This window comes from Danaus plexippus, chromosome 19 (genome assembly GCF_018135715.1).
Source record: "Danaus plexippus chromosome 19, MEX_DaPlex, whole genome shotgun sequence".
Classification (NCBI taxonomy): Eukaryota; Metazoa; Arthropoda; class Insecta; order Lepidoptera; family Nymphalidae; genus Danaus; species Danaus plexippus.
In genome coordinates, this window is record NC_083549.1 from 6,324,089 (window position 1) to 6,343,002 (window position 18,914).

General features: G+C 33.6%; 3 protein-coding genes and 1 non-coding gene across 5 annotated transcripts; 1 reads left to right on the plus strand and 3 right to left on the minus strand.

The window, feature by feature from the left end:
• Positions 1-1,297: 1,297 nt before the first annotated feature.
• LOC116768167 (uncharacterized) lies at positions 1,298-6,973 on the plus strand. The gene is made up of 2 exons (XM_032658829.2): positions 1,298-1,439; positions 1,645-6,973. Exon 2 carries the CDS (start codon positions 1,685-1,687, stop codon positions 6,473-6,475), a length of 4,791 nt encoding a protein of 1,596 aa, XP_032514720.2. The 5' UTR covers positions 1,298-1,439; positions 1,645-1,684; the 3' UTR covers positions 6,476-6,973.
• LOC116768168 (ubiquitin-conjugating enzyme E2 J2) lies at positions 6,965-8,750 on the minus strand. The gene has a single exon (XM_032658831.2). It carries the CDS (start codon positions 8,534-8,536, stop codon positions 7,856-7,858), a length of 681 nt encoding a protein of 226 aa, XP_032514722.1. The 5' UTR covers positions 8,537-8,750; the 3' UTR covers positions 6,965-7,855.
• Positions 8,751-9,244: 494 nt separating this feature from the next.
• On the minus strand, positions 9,245-18,086 carry LOC116768223 (uncharacterized). Of its 2 annotated transcripts, none has more exons than XM_061523615.1 (20): positions 17,948-18,086; positions 17,709-17,856; positions 17,501-17,633; positions 17,173-17,283; positions 16,773-16,866; positions 16,446-16,594; positions 16,245-16,327; positions 15,812-15,951; positions 14,958-15,160; positions 14,649-14,803; positions 14,126-14,302; positions 13,118-13,176; positions 12,837-12,946; positions 12,295-12,477; positions 11,786-11,962; positions 10,897-10,983; positions 10,255-10,412; positions 9,649-9,776; positions 9,551-9,584; positions 9,245-9,454 (listed from the first exon to the last, which is right to left on the minus strand). In XM_061523615.1, exons 1-20 carry the CDS (start codon positions 17,997-17,999, stop codon positions 9,307-9,309), a joined length of 2,529 nt encoding a protein of 842 aa, XP_061379599.1. In that variant the 5' UTR covers positions 18,000-18,086; the 3' UTR covers positions 9,245-9,306. The 2 variants fall into 2 exon arrangements, with proteins under 2 accessions (XP_061379599.1, XP_061379598.1); XM_061523614.1 differs by having other exon boundaries at positions 12,837-12,952.
• On the minus strand, positions 13,256-13,374 carry LOC116768272 (5S ribosomal RNA). Its single transcript, XR_004353367.2, has one exon. It is a non-coding gene; the product is annotated as a 5S ribosomal RNA (ribosomal RNA).
• Positions 18,087-18,914: the final 828 nt, after the last annotated feature.

An 18,914-nucleotide genomic window follows, 5' to 3' on the forward strand; every position in this document is an offset into this window, starting at 1 on the left:
GTCTCTTTTATTGTCATCATGAAATGAAAAACAAAACACGTAGTCAGTTCCAGTGCAACTTACTGAATAAATTGAATAATTTAAAATTTCCAAATTGGACTTAAAGAACAATAGAACACCAAACAAAAAAAAATTCCTACATTCATTCGTTTCGTATTTAATACTATAAAAATAATTGATAAAATTTCATTAATTGTATTAATAACTGAAAAAAAAGTTTAAAAAAAAAGCTGTTCTTTTATAGAATATAAAAAAGAAAACGGCTTATGAAGTTCTTTTATAATAAGGGCTCTTTAATTTTTATGCATTATAGAAAAAAAAATGAATGATAATGAAAATCATCTGAATAAATATTTTCTTGAAGCAAGCTATCACCTCTAAATCCTTCTTTCAACCTTAATATGATTTAAATTAAGTAACAGACTAAAAAGTATAAAAACGGTTGGAAATTACAAGCATTACAAAACATTTCAAAATCATCTAACAAAAAATCTCATACAATTTTCAAAAGGTTTATTGTTTAAATAAAATTTAATTTAAATTTTAACATTTTTAACTGTCTTAACATAAGAATCTATTCAACTGTTCAAGAAGAAAAATATTTCCAAATTCCATCCATGTGTATGAAGGTCATAAATAAATTTCCCTCCAAAATGTTTTTTTTCATTAATAGTTTTTTTCAAGGAATGCTCTTTATTCTAGCTGAAGTGCAAATGTCTAATCCGTGTAACAGAATAAATAAATACAATTTATTAAGTTAAAATGCGATAATGCCGTCGCTGAGGCAAGGTAAAAATAATGAAGTAGACACAGTGAGTAACACTACACTTTAGGGCTTAGACTCTGCAAGGTCTTGTTGTTTATTTTTAATTCCGAAACTGAATAAAAATCATAGTAACCATTACAATAAAATCAAAGAAACGTATTTATTTATGGAAAAATTGTTAAAATATATTATTGTGTTAATTTTATCAAAAACAGAGCCATCTATTGAGTGGGATAGACAGAATAATATTTTTAACAACAAAATACCACTTTCAATAACATCACAAACAATACCACCATAAAGAACTAAATTAGAAAGATGTAAACAATAGTTTTATAACGCGAAGAAGATGGCGACACTTACTATTGATTTGAATTTTAGATAATCTTTAGTGCTTACATCAGTTATTATGTATATTTCAGTTTGTATTATTAGTTAACTAATTGTCTTGTTTATATTCTCTAATTATTTCAAGAAGAAACTGATAATATAAAAATAATTAGCAGTGCATTTGACTTCAGACGTCATCATGAAAGCGTCGTTTTAGCTATTAACAGTCAGTAAATGTACACCGCCATCTTACGTACGTACTGTCAACTTGAAACAAATTGAGTGCAGCAATTTTGTGTTCGTGATGTGAGCAAGTTACTAAAATCTTAGTGTATTTTTATTGGTAAGTTTGTGAAATAAACGTTATTATACATGGCGCAAAATTTAAGTAATAAATTAAAGTAAATAATAAAAATAATCGAGTCTCTTGATACTATGCTCGCTGACGTACCACGCATCTTAAACAACAGGGACGATCGATTTTATTTACAGTACAATATACACATATAAATTCAAGAAAATATTTAAATTGTATCTATCTATTTCAGCTGAATTACAATTGCAATGAGTTAATTTGAAAAAATCACAATGTCGGAATCCGTGAAGCAAGTGAAAGTGGACAACTGGGGAATTTATTTCCTGCAGCGGCTAAAGCATTTCTTCAACCGCACAGATTATTGTGATTTAACCCTCCAATTCCAAGATAATGCCCAGCTTAAAGTTCACAGGTTAGTTCTGAACGCCTGTACTGAATATTTCGAACTCTTGGAGCGTACGTGCGAAATGTACGAGGATTGTTTGGTTATGCCGGATGACTTACAAGCCGACGTTGTTGTGCCAATAATTAACTTCATGTACACCGGTCAACTTGAGTTCAGAGTGGAGCTATTAGAAAAACTATACCAAACATCCCTGATTATGAATATGCCTGTACTTACAAAACTTCTTGACGGTCACCGTGTTACCAAACCCTCTTTAGTTCAGCATTACGGCAAAAAGTACACAAAGACGGATGTATCCAAGATATTAAATTTGCCAGCGACTCCATCATCGAGTTTCAATAGTACTATTAAACGTAATTATTCAACAGCATTTGAAACTTCAAACACAGTTAAATCTAAAAAACCCAATACTTCTAATGTAACTGAATCCCTTCTAAAAAGTGATTCAAATCAATCAGGGTCATCAACCTCACAGTTCCCAGTGTTCTCTGAAAAGAATAGTAAGGCAGCTAAGGAACCTCGTCCCACTAGATATGAATTACCAGAAGAGCTGGATGAAGACAATATATTTGATAATTCTTTTACTAACATTTCCTACACATCCAAGCCGTTAATGGTACACCCCGAGACGGTAAAACAGTATGGCTCGAAGAAAATTAATTTATTTGAAGAAGGGTCATCGGGTTCAAGTAGGTTTATAAGAAGTTCATCATCAGATCTCGTGGAATGTAAGAAAATATCCAACAGTAATATATTTGAAGATGATATGAATGATAGTATTGAAGAAAATGATATATTCACATCTACACCTTCAAATAAGGATATCACTAAAGACAGCAGTAAATTGTTTGACCAGATTCTTGATAGCGACGGACCCAAAGTTACTATTGAAGCTAAGAATAAAGAGGTCAACAATTTAGACCACGCTAAGATTATTAGTGAAGTATTAAAAAAATATCCCCATCTGGTTAAGAGTAATAAAAACATTAAATTGAAAATACTAAACACTCCTAATAAAAGTAAAAAATCACAGTCCAATGTACTGAATGAAGATAAGGAGGTTAAATTAAAAGCTGACATGCCCGATTTTACTTATGAAACTGATGTTATTGATTCAAAACAAGCAGCTCAACTCATAGCTTTGGGGGTTGAAAATGTGAAAGGCCCATGGATTTGCTTGATTTGTGGCACACCGGGGAGAGCTTTACATTTCACATCATATTATAATTTCCGTAAACATCTTGTGGAAGTCCACAATGAGAAACCTGTGCCAACTATATGTGAATATTGTGGACAAAAGTCTTTGAAGAGAAACTACTTATTGCATCACTTGCTTACCAAACATGGTGTTGAACCACCATCAAATTATCACTTCCCCAGATGCAATGTATGCAACTACATAGCTCTCAATGAGGCACTATTAGTTAAACATAAAATGACGCACACCGAGCTAAAGCAATTTAGATGCAATGTATGTGCTGCCAATTTCAACTCGTCCAATCAGATATTAATACACATACAAAAGACTGGTCACAAATATAGCGCCGAGAGGAAAACTAATTTGAAATGCATTTATTGTCTCAAAGTGTTTTTGCGAGAGAGTAATCTGTATGCTCATTTGAAAACCAATCACAAGGAGGCTGCTAAAAACGACGGCATAGTAGATGACTCCGAAGAAGAACAACAAGAGGAAGAGAAGATTGTGAGCAAACAAAGAAAATCAGATCACACAAATATTATAAAACTAGAAGTGCCAGTCGGTTACGAAAATACATACGAAGAGAATAACATACAGTATGAAATAGAAAGACATCCGGACGGAAACATTAGAGTGGTATCCAAGAAGCAACGTGTTGTATTGCCGAAACACAAGATATTAAATTCCAACTACGGTTCAACAGTTCAAAATATTAATGCAAATAAAACTCAACTTAAAAGTAAACCGGTTCACAGATCTCCTATAAAGAAAAATGAATTTTTACAGGAGACCAGTTCCCCTAACAGTCTAAGCAACGATGAAATTGTACTGATAGACAACAAAGAATATATAGTAAGAGATTATCAACTCATACCTAAAAAGGAGAAATATATGGGAGAATTTATTATGCCGAGCAACATCGAGACTGATGCTGAAGAAAATATGCAAACAGTGCTCCCAACAACTTCAATGGAATATCAGAATATTCATGGCAATAGCTTCGAAGCTAAAATGTTCGTAAAGAAATCTAACAAAACAAATCAACCCGTACAAATAGTTGTGTCTAACGAAGACGAATACAAAGCTTTAATGGCGTCGCACCAGTCTGTTCTGTACGAGGACAGAGACGATGGAAAAACACTCGCGATGTTAGCAACGAACGATCACGCGTTGGAAAATAGGACAATAGATTTAAGTAACGCACAGTCCAACAGCATGATGATCATTCAAGACGACTTCTCTATGAACGTCCCCGAACCAGTGTCTTCAGAAAATCCAAATATAGTGGTCGTATACAGCCATCCGATAGAGGACCAGAAACAACAGTACCAAATCATAACAACTCAAGCGATCAATCCACAATTCGTTCAATCATCAGCAATACTCACACAGAACTATGAAACTGTAACAACCAGCACACCAGTTATAAGTGCACACGCTTCAGTACAAAATGCCTGGCAAAATAATATACCTGCCAATACGATAACTATGAGTACTGCTTCTGAAATACAAACTATGACTATGGCTGGCTCATTGCCCATAGCTCACGTAGAAAACATCACAACATCTGAAATGAACAGTCTGCCTGAGGTCCATTTAACATCATCTGAAACAGTTTTAGGCTACAAGGATATGGTTAATGCAACTAATGTCGGTAATTTTAACCAATCTAATATTATAAGTTCGATAAATGTACAAGGAATAGAACAACCTGCTGGTGTGATTACCATACAACAGCAAAGTGACAATAATATAAGTCAGCATACTATTAATAACCAGTATAATCAGAATGAAATCACAACAAACATCATACAAACTGACTGCAACGCTACATACGCTTCCTCAGTATCTATATCGGAACACGGACAACTCGCCCCAGTCCCGCCTGTAATGGTTCCAGCGACGATACTTGCTTCAATCAACCCAACGAACGCTATTCCATCACTAGCTCAGAGAACTATAATCACCTCACTAGATCCCTCTACGACCTCTGCAAATATAAATCCAACGACAACCATTGCGACTTTGGATCCCATAACTAACTTAGCTACTTTAATCCCCACTTCCAATATCGCTACATTAGATCCAACAACTAACATAGCCACCTTGGTTCCATCATCAACGATAACAACATTAGATCCTACAACTAATTTAGCCACTTTGGTTCAGACAAGTACGATAGCCACACTTGATCCAACAACAAACGTGGCGACAATAGTTCCCGCTACTAGTATAGCGACCATAGATCCAAACACCAATATAGCCACATTATTGCCAGCAGCCACATTGGATCAAGATAATAAAATAGTCACACTGGATTCTACAACTATAATGGAACCAATTACTGTGGATTCGACTATAACAGTATCCACAATAAATACAACAGGGACTGCCACAGACTTAACATCAACAATATCAGAGCAAACAACTGTTGTAGAAGAATTAGGTACAAAGGATGTTGAGCCTGCAACAGATTCGACAACTACTCTGGATATCCAAGATTCAAGTACAACGGCAATTGAACCATCAAAAGTTATAGCTCCTGTGGAACCATCAGTTGATAATAATAATTTATCAACGACAGGTACTGTAGAAGAACCAACTACAACAAGTATTGAAGCAGAAAACTATTCTGGTTCAACAGATACACATAACAATACCATAGAAATGTCTACAAAACCATCAAATGAAGACAATGCTGTGGGCACAGATGTTGTTGATACTTCAGAAATCCCTTTAGAATCAAATGTCCAAGAAGAAATTAGTTCAACAATTCCAGTAGCGGAAAAATTTATAGAAGAAGAAGTTAAGGATTCAAACGGACCAGCTGAAGAAATGGAAGTCGATGAAACTATCGAAAATATAGCTAAAGACATTGGAGTCAGTCCAAACACGATAAATGTGCATGAATTATCATCGAAAAATCCAAAATCTAACAACGATTCTAATGATTTGAAGAAAGTCGTAATAGAAAGTCTAACATCCGAATGGTCCGAGGATGAATCAGAAAACTCTCCACAAGCAAGTAACGATGACGTTCCAAACGTTACGAACACAGCAGAAGACGAACAAAAAAAAGTCGTCGAAATTGAGGAATCCATTGAAAATATCCAGCAAGAAGTTGACAAACAAATTTCTGGTGACGTCAGTTCCATCATAGACGAGAGCACCATCTCCTCATATGAAAACACCATTACAGTTGTCGAAGAGAAAGCTAAAGATGCCGTCGATACACCACAGGTGAAGATAACGTCTTTACTGAACGAGTGGGACGATAATGACTCACCAGAGAATGAAAACACTGAGGCTGTCGGAGCTGATGGTAACACAGATACAAAGTCCCCCGAACATGTGCCAGAGAAAGTTAGTGAAGACAGAGTCATAGAAAATATCAAAGACGAGAACATTAAGAGTTTAGTCAGCGACTGGGACGAGGAGGACGAGGAAAATAAGGTCTGATAATAAAAGCGTTCTGCAACATGATGTTATATAAGAAAAATATTAATTTATAATATATTGTAGGTCTCATACTGTAATGATTTATTTTGTAAGTCTAAAACTTTTTACTCAATAGGTTTTTTTATTAATACTTTTGTATTATGATTCATTAAGGGCAGTAGCCATATTCGGTTAGTCCTGCCAGTCTGCTTTGCTTAGCGGCATTTCTTTTATTACACAGGCAAGTTATAATTTATATATCTTACAGATGTGTTAGAGTACAATATCATTATAGTTATTTTTACCGAATTGATTATAACATAGAAAAAATTAAAAGCAGAATTAAATAATTATGTCTTGTATGTTGTTTTAGACGGAAGTACTGTATTTTAAAGGTTCGTTATTTCCTTGACATCGACGGCCGTGTGAGATTGTTTTAATTGACTCCAGGTAAAATTTTGCAAACATGATAAACTGTATATACAATTAGTATGAAATAAAATCACTATGTAAATAAAATTGTTTATTTTATTCATTAACAAATATATTCGAATTTACTAACACATACAAAAACTTAAAGGATTTGTAGAAAAGTTTCTAGCGCTCTAATAAATATGTGAGAGTGAACCCACTTCTATTAATCACATGTCAGAATATCCGAGAACTGTTTTAATCAAAACCGCTCATTTCCATTGTAATAAGATTAAATTTGCGAAACTATTGCAGCGATACACAATCAAGTGTCTAAGTTGTAGGGAAGTTTACATAAAAAAAAGTTTCCATAATGAAGAACAAATGGGAAACAAAATTTAAAATGTTTAGATACACATCTTATAAATAGTTAGAAGATAATATGAGAATAATAAATGGAATACAATTAAAATACTAACAGCAGCTATTCAAGACAGTTTCCATCACAGATTCTTAAATAAAAATTAAATTAATAGTCGTATTTTGGAATACTGGAATTAGACACTGAAATTTGTCAGTCGTCACAATCCTACAGGCGATGCTACTAATGTTATTACAGCTTTTTATCTAACAATAAAGTAAAAAACATTTTCTAAGCATTAAGGCTGAACTACAATCATAACATAGTAACCATAGTGAACAAGTGAGTGTATTGCTTCATTTCACATCTAAATATTGTGTGGACAGTTATCATAGTGATAGAAGAATGACATTATGAGATTTAAGAACAAATGCAGCATTTATAAATAATAATATAATGTTTCCTATGATTACTTGTTGCCAATTTTCATTAAACAATAGTAGCTTCAGGCAGTCTATCACATGAACCGTGACGCGAGCACTGAAAGCATCGGTCGTTATATATCTCTAACAGTATAATATATTATGTACATAGTAAATTACATTATTTACATTATAACACAATGTTGTCTAGTCATTTGATATTGATACCAGTACATATTTGACCATGTAAGCGAGGAAAATGAAACCGACAAGCACAAACAGATTTGTCATGATGTAATACATGTTGGATTGCTGATCGGACATCACTTCACCATCACTGCCACTGCTAGAGTTCTCTGATTGGAGAAGGGCTTCCTGTCTCTCTTTAAGTAATTTTTCAATCTCCTCCACGTATTCCGGAAATAGCTCACAGAACATTTTATTTTTGAGATTAATTTCAAGAGAATCCGCTGCTAAACAGCGTTTCTGATATTCCGATGTTTCTATGGAGCCCAAGGTTGGTGTTTTTTCTAACATAAAACTAAGGAGTCCAGTCAGTATTGTCGAAATGGACCAGGCTGGGTTCCAGGTGTCAGGATGGAAATCAGTAATACTAAGGCACAATTTAGTATTGGTTTTAAACCGACCGTTGGGGGTTATCATATAAATAGAGGGTGGCTTGAAGGGAAATTCTCTTGGAAATATGATTTTTCCGTGATAGTATCCCCCTTCATAGGGACTTTTTTCAGGACCTTTCACTACGTAATGCCATTCTAGAATATTGGACGGCACAGGTTCAGCCGTCACATATGGTACTGGATCATTCTTTAATCTCAGGTAATCTTGTTTAAGTCTGCTAGTCGCTCCCGTAACCTTGGTTTTAGCCATTGTTTTTTAAACAAATGATCATGTAAAGATTTACGAAAAGTAATTCTACAACTTCAACATGCACTCTTTTATTAATAATCAAATATCAATATCATTCACTCGCGAGATAGGAGAGAAACGCATTTACTTCACATTCACAAGAATAATATAATTTTCGTCATTAATCGAAAAATTGTTTTAACAGAATACGCAGAATACGTCATTACGTCAAATGTCAATTTCACGTTTTATTTTTGGTTTATCTGTGCAACAAATTGAGAAAAATTAAAAAACCTTTGACATAAAAATTTTGTTATAATATACATTATAAAAAAGAGAAATCGTTATTTGTTTTTTTTTTATAACTCAAACACACCAGACACACACACACACACACACACACACACACACCACTTTAAAATTATTTGCTTTTTTTATCGTCGCTTTGTTGTAGATTAATACTTTTCGATAAGAATTAAATTTTAATAGTTTCCGAATCATCTCGTTTTGATATAAAGGTCTTTAATGTGAACATGGAATGATTTTTAATTATATAAAAACGAAAGGCTCTATTAAATTAGTTAATGCCTAACTTCATAAAAAGAAAACTCCAAACGTTATATTATATCCTTTTAACTGTTTTACATAAATCGATGTAAATATTATTCGTTACGTTCGAGGGTACTGCTATAGGTCACTTGGGTGTACGAGAAATAAAATAAGAGCAAGTAAATAGAATATTAACAAATTTTATTAACTATTTCATATATCATTCGATCACTGGCGACATCTCAAGTAGTGCAATTAACAAGCATGCTTCTTATCTCGCTGTTGAGTTGTTTCAGACGTTCTTCATCTGGAGACGTCTGTTGTATGAGCTCATCTCGCTCAGATATCAACGCACCGAGTTTGTCACTTGTATTGTTTTTGGGTAGATTTCTAAAAGAGTTATAATATTATATATATATATACTCTTTAAGAAATATATATATATATATATATAAGTTAAAAGTTTTCATACAAACATATACTCACTTTAATTCGTCGAATATCTCCAAACCGTCCTGACCTGAAATTATATGACTATAAACAAAAATATATATTATTTGGTGTACTTTATAAATATATCTTACTCATAATGGAATGTGATTCAAGCGCCGGTGTGTTCGCTAAAATATCTGCGTAGAAATCATCTTTTAGTCTGTTAATGTCCAAGGGGCTTTGAGTTTGCACCGTCTCTTGGTCTTCAATAGGTTCTAGACTGAAATTTTTATTAAAAATGATTACAATATAAATCATAATTAAAATACACAATATATAATGATTTTAATAATAACTGTGAGTAAGATAAATAAGTACAAAATTGTAAGCAATGTATCTTTTTTTATTTAGTATAATAGTATGGACTCTGAATAGAGAATTTTCTGCCAATGGATATACAATATACATGTTATTTTGTTTTTAAAACTTTGTTTTCTGCAATACAATGCATTTATGAAGAATAAATTTGATATCAATCAGTTGAGTCCACACAAAACCAACGTAGCCGGGTAACCGAGTGCCTCTCAAACAACTATAAGATAATTATGTTTTGTGTTTTCAATAAAAGGCCTTGCAATAAAATAATTACTAAGTATTTTAGCCCACACAATGTGTTCTTTATATTTTCATACTACTATTCAACCTGTATATATCTGTGTACAATCTTTTGTTATCTTTTCTATCTTCATATAAGTTACCTTTCTCCCAACCGCCTCCTCTCGTCCCTCAGCGTGTGTAACATCTGTCTTCTTGTATTTATCTTGATGGTGTGTAACTCCCTCACAGCCCGACCCCACTGTTCTTTGAAGAAGCACTTTGATTGTACAGCGCTGTCTAATTTCTCTTCTAGATGGCGCTGGGGATTTAAAATATATGCTATCATATAGTTTGTACGTCTGTCTGATGGTAAGTCAAAAACTGAAAGGACATGTATTTATTTAAATATAGCCATGTTTAAAAAATTTCCAATTACTGAACGGTCTTTGCAACTACGGAATGTTTTTTTTATAAGGTAGATTAAACAAGACTATTTGAGAAAAATTATTGTAAATTCTACGTACAATATTTGGATACTCATAGACTATTAAATGAGAGACATTCTCAGGGTTATAATTAATAACTTAATGCTAGAAGATAAGCAGTTTTGGTGCAAACAAGATTACAACTTGTGATCTGTGCCTTATAAAGTCTAAGGATATGCTGTACTTATATCATACTGTGTAGTAATTTAAATACCTTGTCTGTACATGAACTATAAAACACAAAAGTTTTATTATAATCTGTCCGCTAACATCACTTCAGAGTACTATCCGTGTATGTTTGTTATGAACGTATCCTACCAGTTCCTGTATTAAGCTCGCCGTTTGGTCCTTCGTCAAGCCTGAGTATTTACTCTCGGCGTCTCTTTCAGCATTCTTGAGATTGTTCTGCAAATATATCAAAAAAAAATTTTTTTTAATACTACTGCATTTCTTTCTCATTTCTCATACTAAAGCATTTATTAAATAAATTGAAGTAACTATACAAATAATAATATATATATATATACACATATATATATATATATATATATATATATATATATATATAGTATTTTCAATTTAATAGTTAATAACTAAATTAAATTTAAACATATTGAAATTAAAGTGAATTATTATACAAATAGTTGATTTTTAAGATCAAAGAAAAATTTAGTTTAATTATGAAATACATGGAAAATTTAACTTATAGTTATTACTTTGTTAATGACAGATTATATGATGAGATAAGCCTCAATAAGTTAAGAGAGAATACACATAAGACCTCCTCGGTATAGTTCAGGCTTATTGGGAAGTTATATTAATTTTCTTTAGCATAAACTTATTTATTACTTTCGTTTATAAAGAAAGCGTTGAGAGAAAAATTTTATCAATAAAATGTCTCAAGAATTACAAATAATAATTTTGTAAGCCGTGTGTATTTAATAATTGTGGAACAAAAAAATTATGCTTTTGACAATAACTTAAAAATTAAATTAGCGGGATTCGAACCCGTGATGTTCAGATATCAAGCTCCGATGTCTGTTGCCACTAAACCGTCGCACCAACTTGATTGCGTAACTTGATGTGTGTGCTCGCAAGTGTACTTTAAGCAGACATCCGGTCACTGACACGGGATTGTACCGACCATTCCCAATAATCGTATCATACTTATGAGACCCCTCTCGCCAACCCCCCCCCCCTACTCTACCTCTATCCCCTCCTTCTGCTTCTCCAGCACGTGTACCCTGTGCTGTAACTCCTCTATCTCCATGTCCTTCATCTTCAGCCGATGGTTCATATCATCTTCCATCTTCTGCGAAGCCTCTCTCAGTTCTTGGTACTTCGAGGTGTAGTGAGCCTCCAGCGCTTTCTTTGCATCCAACAGCTGGGAATGTTTATGAGTAATAAGTATTTATACAAATCTATACAATACAATTTTGCTCCGACATCAATAGGTATAGAAATTAAATATTAGCTGAGTATTTAGTGAGCACAGATCAAAAAAATCATACTTAGTCGTATTAAAAAAAAAAATAGTTCCAGATACATCACAGTTAAAAATTTGGTAAGGGTCACCCATCCAGACACTCACGGAGATTGCTTAACAATTAACCTTTGCGTATTGCAGCCGCTCTCGCCCTCAGCGTATTACAGACGTGTGATAGACCTTCCCAGTTCCTGTCCTTGTACATACTGAATGCTATATAAAGTGTGAACCTTCTTCTCCCGCTCGCTGTTCCTGTATCCTCGCAGGCGGAAGTCCTCTGTGGCGGCGTTGAGGTCCTCGGCCAGCCTCCTGCACTGTTCCACTCCTCGAGACAGCCTCTCCTCCAACACCGCCCGCCGACTGCACCACTCGGACGACAAAAGCGACAGATGATTCTCCTCTTTACGTTTCAGCTGCGTCATATAAATCCTCTCAGCATTCCATGCATTCACCGTGCGGGTGCCGGGTCCGCGGTGCAGGGAAAGGAGCTTCAACAATGCCTGGGAACTGCGACCCAGGTATAAGGGGCCCCTATCTAACGCGCGTTAAACGCTCACTCCACTGTCCAAGCTCCTCTCTCTGCCTATAAGTTTGCTGATCATGTATTTTAAGTAAAATAGAAATGATTTCAGAACGTAATTCATACACCAGAATTGGTAAATTACTTAATTACATACACACACGCACACGTGTACGCAAGCTCACACACACACGCACACATACAAACTCCAACAAATATAAATATTATCGTATTGTAATATAATCTATGTACCTGACAGGTGTAAAGCTGTTGCTGTCTCTCCTTCCAGTCCTCTAACTCCTCGACGTACCTCTTCATCAGCTCGTCCCTCTCAAGTGATGTCAGTTCTTTGTGAATCATGTCTGAAACTGAGTACTTATTAAAGCTCTTCTAAATCATTATACCAGTCGATAGTACGATATACAATTATGGCAGTGACGTCATTACAAACGCTATTGGCTGCGATGACGTTATAAAAAAATATTCTAAGCTAACATGTAACTGATATTTATTAATTATATTAGAGACTTCACCTTTTTCATTATTTTTGCTACGGGTATCACTTTTATTGCTTTCCAACTTCACAGGTTCGCTGAAAAAAAAAAATATAATTAAAATAATTACATTCCCTAAAAAACAAATTATTGTAAAAAAAAAATGCAGTGCTAAAAAGCCAACATCACGCGGTGTTCCCAGGCGGTCACCCATCCAAGTACTGACCGCGCCCGACGTTGCTTAACTTCGTTGATCGGACGAGAACCGGTGTATTCAACGTGGTATGGACGTTGGCGATAGGGTAACCGAATATAGAAAATTAACAGCGAAAAGTTCAAAGTATATCACTTTACAAAAAATCCATATAAGGTTAAACTTATATATTAAGCTTTTATCAAATGGCATACGAAAAATATTATAGAACTCATAAAATATATATATATACACAATTAGAAAAAAAAAATAAAGAGTGCGTTCGAATTTTAAAATACTCATTTTTTTTATATCTCACACCATTGCATTGATCTTCAGAACCGATTACGTCATATATGTAACCTCTATCGTACTAATACTATTATAAGGCTTGTTAACTGTGGACATTTGTTGTTTATAGGTACAAAAATTACTGGAACCAAATTAATGAAACTTGAGTAACATTGTTTAAAAATCAGAATAACATAAAGGCTATTTACAACTTAGTTTCGTATTATTAATTCACAATATGTTTATGACGAATAAAGTCAAGTGTACACTATAGATGGCGCTTTTCGCCAATTTATATATTTTTCTAGAAAAACATTGTTCATAAGTAAATATTCAGTAACCAGATCTAAGACTTTCGCGAGTGCTCATTGAAATGAAAGTAACATTTTCGTATTTACTGCCCGTTTTTAATTATTCAACAACACACTCCCAACGTTTCGGTTACTGTGATCACGGGCAAACGAGATGAGAATTCACATCTCGTAACGCGTAACGTAACGTAACGGGTAGTACATGCGAAAATATTACATAAATTTTAGTATAGCATAATTCTTAATGCGTACTTGTCCACGTCTGTCTGTTTGTCTTCTACTCCACACTGCACCTGAACGTCACTCTTGTGTGTCTGTAGTTGCGTCAACAATTTCTCCTGACTCAGCGTAAAAGATTCGTACATCTTCTTTATAAGGTCTGCGATCTCGTTTGTTTGTAAGACGGCGTCCCCTGACGCGGTCCGGTACCTATAGGGAATTTTATTTCTTTAATTACAAACTGTATTGTATATTATGAAGTTATTTAATATTCTCATAAATTAATTTCAACTCATATATGTAATATTATTGAAGTGAAACTTCTTGTGACTTCGAACAAGGTTGCGTTGAACGTTTAACGCTCCTGGGGAGGGGGAATAGAAAGAGATGGAGCGAGAGGGAATGAGGGACCGCACGCGGGCAGTCGATTGTGACTTTTAAGTAATGTTAATAAAGTTTGTATTAAACAAAGCACTAAAAACTCCATAGAAATGGTTTCCTACCCCTTCCTGTTTCCATTCCACATCTCCATCCAGTATTATTTTTTTTGTCTCACCTCGCCGTGTTACTGGGCGTCATGTTAGTGTAGGCCGCGCCGCCCATATCTTCACCTAGATCTGTACAACTTCCGCTCTTAAAATCTAGTATATCCGTCGCTACATCCTTGTCTATTTTCAACTGAGTCGCACTTTTGGCTGTGAGGAGAGGTTTCTGAAAAATATATAACTTAATGTTATACCAAAAAAAAAATCTACCCGCGCTAAGTAATTTTTAATGTTTTCAAAATATACAGTTACAGTGCTGTTGTTATTTTATTTACATAGTTTATCTAGTCTCGTTGGATTTAATATTCATCCGGACCCACCTTCGAGGCACTTACTCCTACATATTTCAGGCTCATCTCGACGTCCATGTACGGCCGCTTGCTATTGTTAATGATGACGTCATCGGTCCTCACAAAGAAACAGCGCTCTTGTACCGTCAATGTATTGTTAGTACAGAAATTGTCAATGAAAGTTTGCAGGTCATCTGTTGGTGCTAGCTTCGCTACATCCATACTGCACACACCTGGAATAAGGTTATATCTGGTTATCTTTAAGGTAGTCATTAAGTCATGAAGCATCTCAAAACATAGTATTTTACTCTTTAACTTTAATTAAATAAGGCTGACTTTTATTGCATAGTATTAAAATTTTGTTGCCAACAGTGTATAACGAATTTTACAAAGTGTGATAAAAAGGGAACCCAGGAAGATAACGGGGGTGTCGGGTAGCGACCTGGGGGGGATTTGTAGTTTCATTTAGCTAGGATAAGTTACAGTGGTCCTTCAGTAAGTAAAAAAATGGAGGGAGAGGGGATCAAATGATTTATCCTCAAAGTGGACGGAAAACAAAATAAGCCTGGGACCTGCTAGTGTATATAGTAGAATATTTTAAATGCCGATGTTTGTACTTTATGGGGATGTGTGGATGTTGGTGGCGCCTTAAACAACAACCATTTAAGGGGTTTTAATGAACCCGTATTTTAAGCTTGTATCAGAGTTAGTTATCAGCTATAAGTTACACTGCAATCCCGTGTGTCCCACGGGACGTGCGCTATGCATAAGAGTTATATTTTGTATTTAATTTTAACAGACCATATATGTATATATAGGCAAATCAACGTTTATGCAGACGGAGTCCAGTGCGAAAATTAGCTATATATATATATATGACTGACCAATAGGTGCATTTGTGCACAGTGTAGCTACGAGTCGTGGACAGTCTTTCCAAAAATTCGATAGTACAGCCAGTGAAGCTCGGACCCTTAGAGAAGTCCGCTGATTGAGAGACACACGGCTCGGGCTGGAGGCACGGACTCTGGAAGACAAGCTCTGGTTAGTCATACTCTGTGCTATTATTGTAAATTTAATTAGAAAATAATTTTAACCTATAAGCATTTTCAATTACAAACTTCTATTAAATAGTAATAGCGTTAATTACCTTGACCTATCAAGAAAGATTAGTTTATATATATATATACACTAAAATATATATATATTATATATATATATATAAAAATATGTATTTTTGTACTTGACTGTACATAAACCAAGTTAACATTTTAAATTATATTATAAAAATATATTTAATAGATAATATTAGTTTATTACCTATCAGTCATGATAGTATGAGTGAAAACTGTGTAGGTGAGGTAGCAGTCTGGCACCTTGTTGATAGAGTCCAAAGGTAGCAACTGAAATGACACAATAATTATTATTAAATTGCAGTACGTTATTGAACTATAATGTGATCATGAATTTCAACAAAAAAAAAAATAATTGACCAATATTTTTATATGGCACAGGTCTCACCGAATCCAAATTCTCTATAGAGCCGATAACAATGGCCAGTACAAATAGATCCTTCCCATCCCCGATCTGAATGAGACCCTCTTCACAGATTAACTGTGGTTGGAGATACGGATGAGATATGGTCCTCTTGCTTTCTCTGAGGTATTCATCTACGGTTAAGAGGAACAAACGAAATATAAATATTTTAGGTTGTTCTCCGAAACCAAATACATTACCAAACATCCAAGTAATATATATAAAAAGATATTTTTACATCGTAAGTATAGTGTAGTAAATTAAGCTGTGACACACAAATGTGCTATATAATTTAATATATAGCTTTGTTACCTAATGTTAATGGCACAGGGCCAGTAGTGTCCGTGTTCGTCCGCGATGTTGGATAAGCCACTTCGTTACTGTGAAACATTCTCAACTCATTGCGCTGTAATTATAAAAAAAATATCTGTTAGAATTAATCATAGATTTTTCTTTGAAATACTTAAATATAGCTATCTCCTAAATATTCTTAGTATTTATTTATTTAATATTAAGAAATTGAAAAATGGAATCTCTGTCAAAAAATATGTAAAATAACTGTATAATGTTGTTACAGTTTTGGAATTAATTTTAAAATATTTCTGAATTTTCTTTATTCATTTTATTTTTTTGTAAATCGTTACAATTTCTTTACTCATATAATATAGTGTTACCATGCCATAAAATTAAATTTGAATAAAAATTCACATACTGGTGTTAAAGTATTAACTCTGTCTTCCACAGACAGGCTCATGAGAAGTTGCGGATGACAACACTTGCCCTCTGACTTCACGCCGAGCAATTTGTGCCAGGAATGTTTCACCTTGAAATGTAATAAATTTTTATAAATATATTTAATTGTTTCTCAAAACAAACTAACAAAAAGTACTTTAGATTATAACTCTCAAAGAATTTTTATAAAAATATATATTTTAATTTATTGCTATTATTGTCATATACATATAATAAATAAAACTGTAATGATTTAATATGATTTCTATCTTCTTTTATTAGTAATAATTATACTGAATTGACCCTACCTCCACCATCTTGTTTGTAGGACAAGGTTGTGCTCCAAGGAGACTCAAGAGTAAATAACCAACTTTATCTTTTTTACCCTGAGTGCTTGTTGTGTATACTTCTATTTTTACCGGCACATTTTGTACTCTCAAACTGAAATATAAAACGATAATTCATTACGAATAATGAACAAATTTTATTTTATTTTGTTGATAAGAATAAATTAACCTCCTGAATCGCCTCTTGTCAGCCTCCCATACCAACTCCGCATCAAAAACCGGTGCATGAGTTGGCACAGTAGGATCCGTTTCCAATATGTAACCATTCAGAGAGCCGCTCACAATAAAAGGAGACTTGAGAAAACCAAAACCAAGCCCTACGAAAAATAATTTATGAATTCAATATATTTTTAAACACGTATAGCCCAAGCGCTGTATATCATATTTGCTTGATGATTATTAAAGTACCTTCTTTAACGTGTAATACAATTTGTATTGTAGGACCGCGTAAATCATCCATCTATAGTCAAATTAAATTATTAAAATTCAAAGCAAACTGAACGTAAACAAATATTTCTAAATTCAAAATAAATACTAGTTTGACATAATGCTAAGTGTTGCAAGTAAAAGCTTTTATGCATAGTCTATACATGTGAGTGATTCCTTTTTCTTAAAATTACATAATGTAAATCATATGCCATTGTTTACTAAAATATATATTTAAATATATAAATGGTGGCTTTATCGCCAAAAAGAGTTGTCAGTGTATGCTTTAAATAAATGAATGAGGTTAATAGCATTACACATAGTTTTAATAAAACAAATGTTTATGATTCATTCTAATGTAATAAAACGGTTATGTAAAAGTTTAAAAACTAAACATATTATATTTTAAAATATCATGAGGATAAACATGAATCTTATGTTGAAAAAATCTAGATAAGATTATTTCTACCTCGTATTAAACGAAAACATCCAGTCGTATTTGTCCAAAAAAGAATTTACTACTGACAATGTATTTCGTTACTAAATCTCATGGTCTTGACTGAAAACCTAAACTATTTTTGATATTTAAAAAAAGCAACTAAAATGTATAAGTTTGTTCTTACTTAAAGTTCAAAATTTTTCCACGACTACTTTCATAAAAATCAATTCACTGTCTTGACCGTACTTTAAAACAATTTTCCTACATAGAAATGTTATTATTGAATTTTATTAATTCTCGCACTATCACACAAATACTTTAAGGAAATATTTATGTGCATTCGTGAGTACTATGCTAGTTATTAAATTTTCAAAAAGCAATCAAAACTTTGTGGACGATTTGCAAGATATCTTATATGCATACATGATTATGTCTAATAATTTATCTAATGATTTTGTAGGTATTACGAGCGAATATAATTCGGAGCGAATATAATCCTATTCAAGTATA

Coding starts and splice junctions, on each gene's coding strand:
- LOC116768223 (XM_061523614.1), bottom strand. CDS start 17,999: ATGGATGATTTACGCGGTCCTACAATACAAATTGTATTACACGTTAAA. Junction 14,804..14,957: donor TAGGAGTAAGTGCCTCGAAG/GTGGGTCCGGAT, acceptor TATATTTTTCAG/AAACCTCTCCTCACAGCCAA. Junction 9,777..10,254: donor AGGAGGCGGTTGGGAGAAAG/GTAACTTATATG, acceptor TAAAAATTTCAG/TCTAGAACCTATTGAAGACC.
- LOC116768168 (XM_032658831.2), bottom strand. CDS start 8,536: ATGGCTAAAACCAAGGTTACGGGAGCGACTAGCAGACTTAAACAAGAT.
- LOC116768167 (XM_032658829.2), top strand. CDS start 1,685: ATGTCGGAATCCGTGAAGCAAGTGAAAGTGGACAACTGGGGAATTTAT.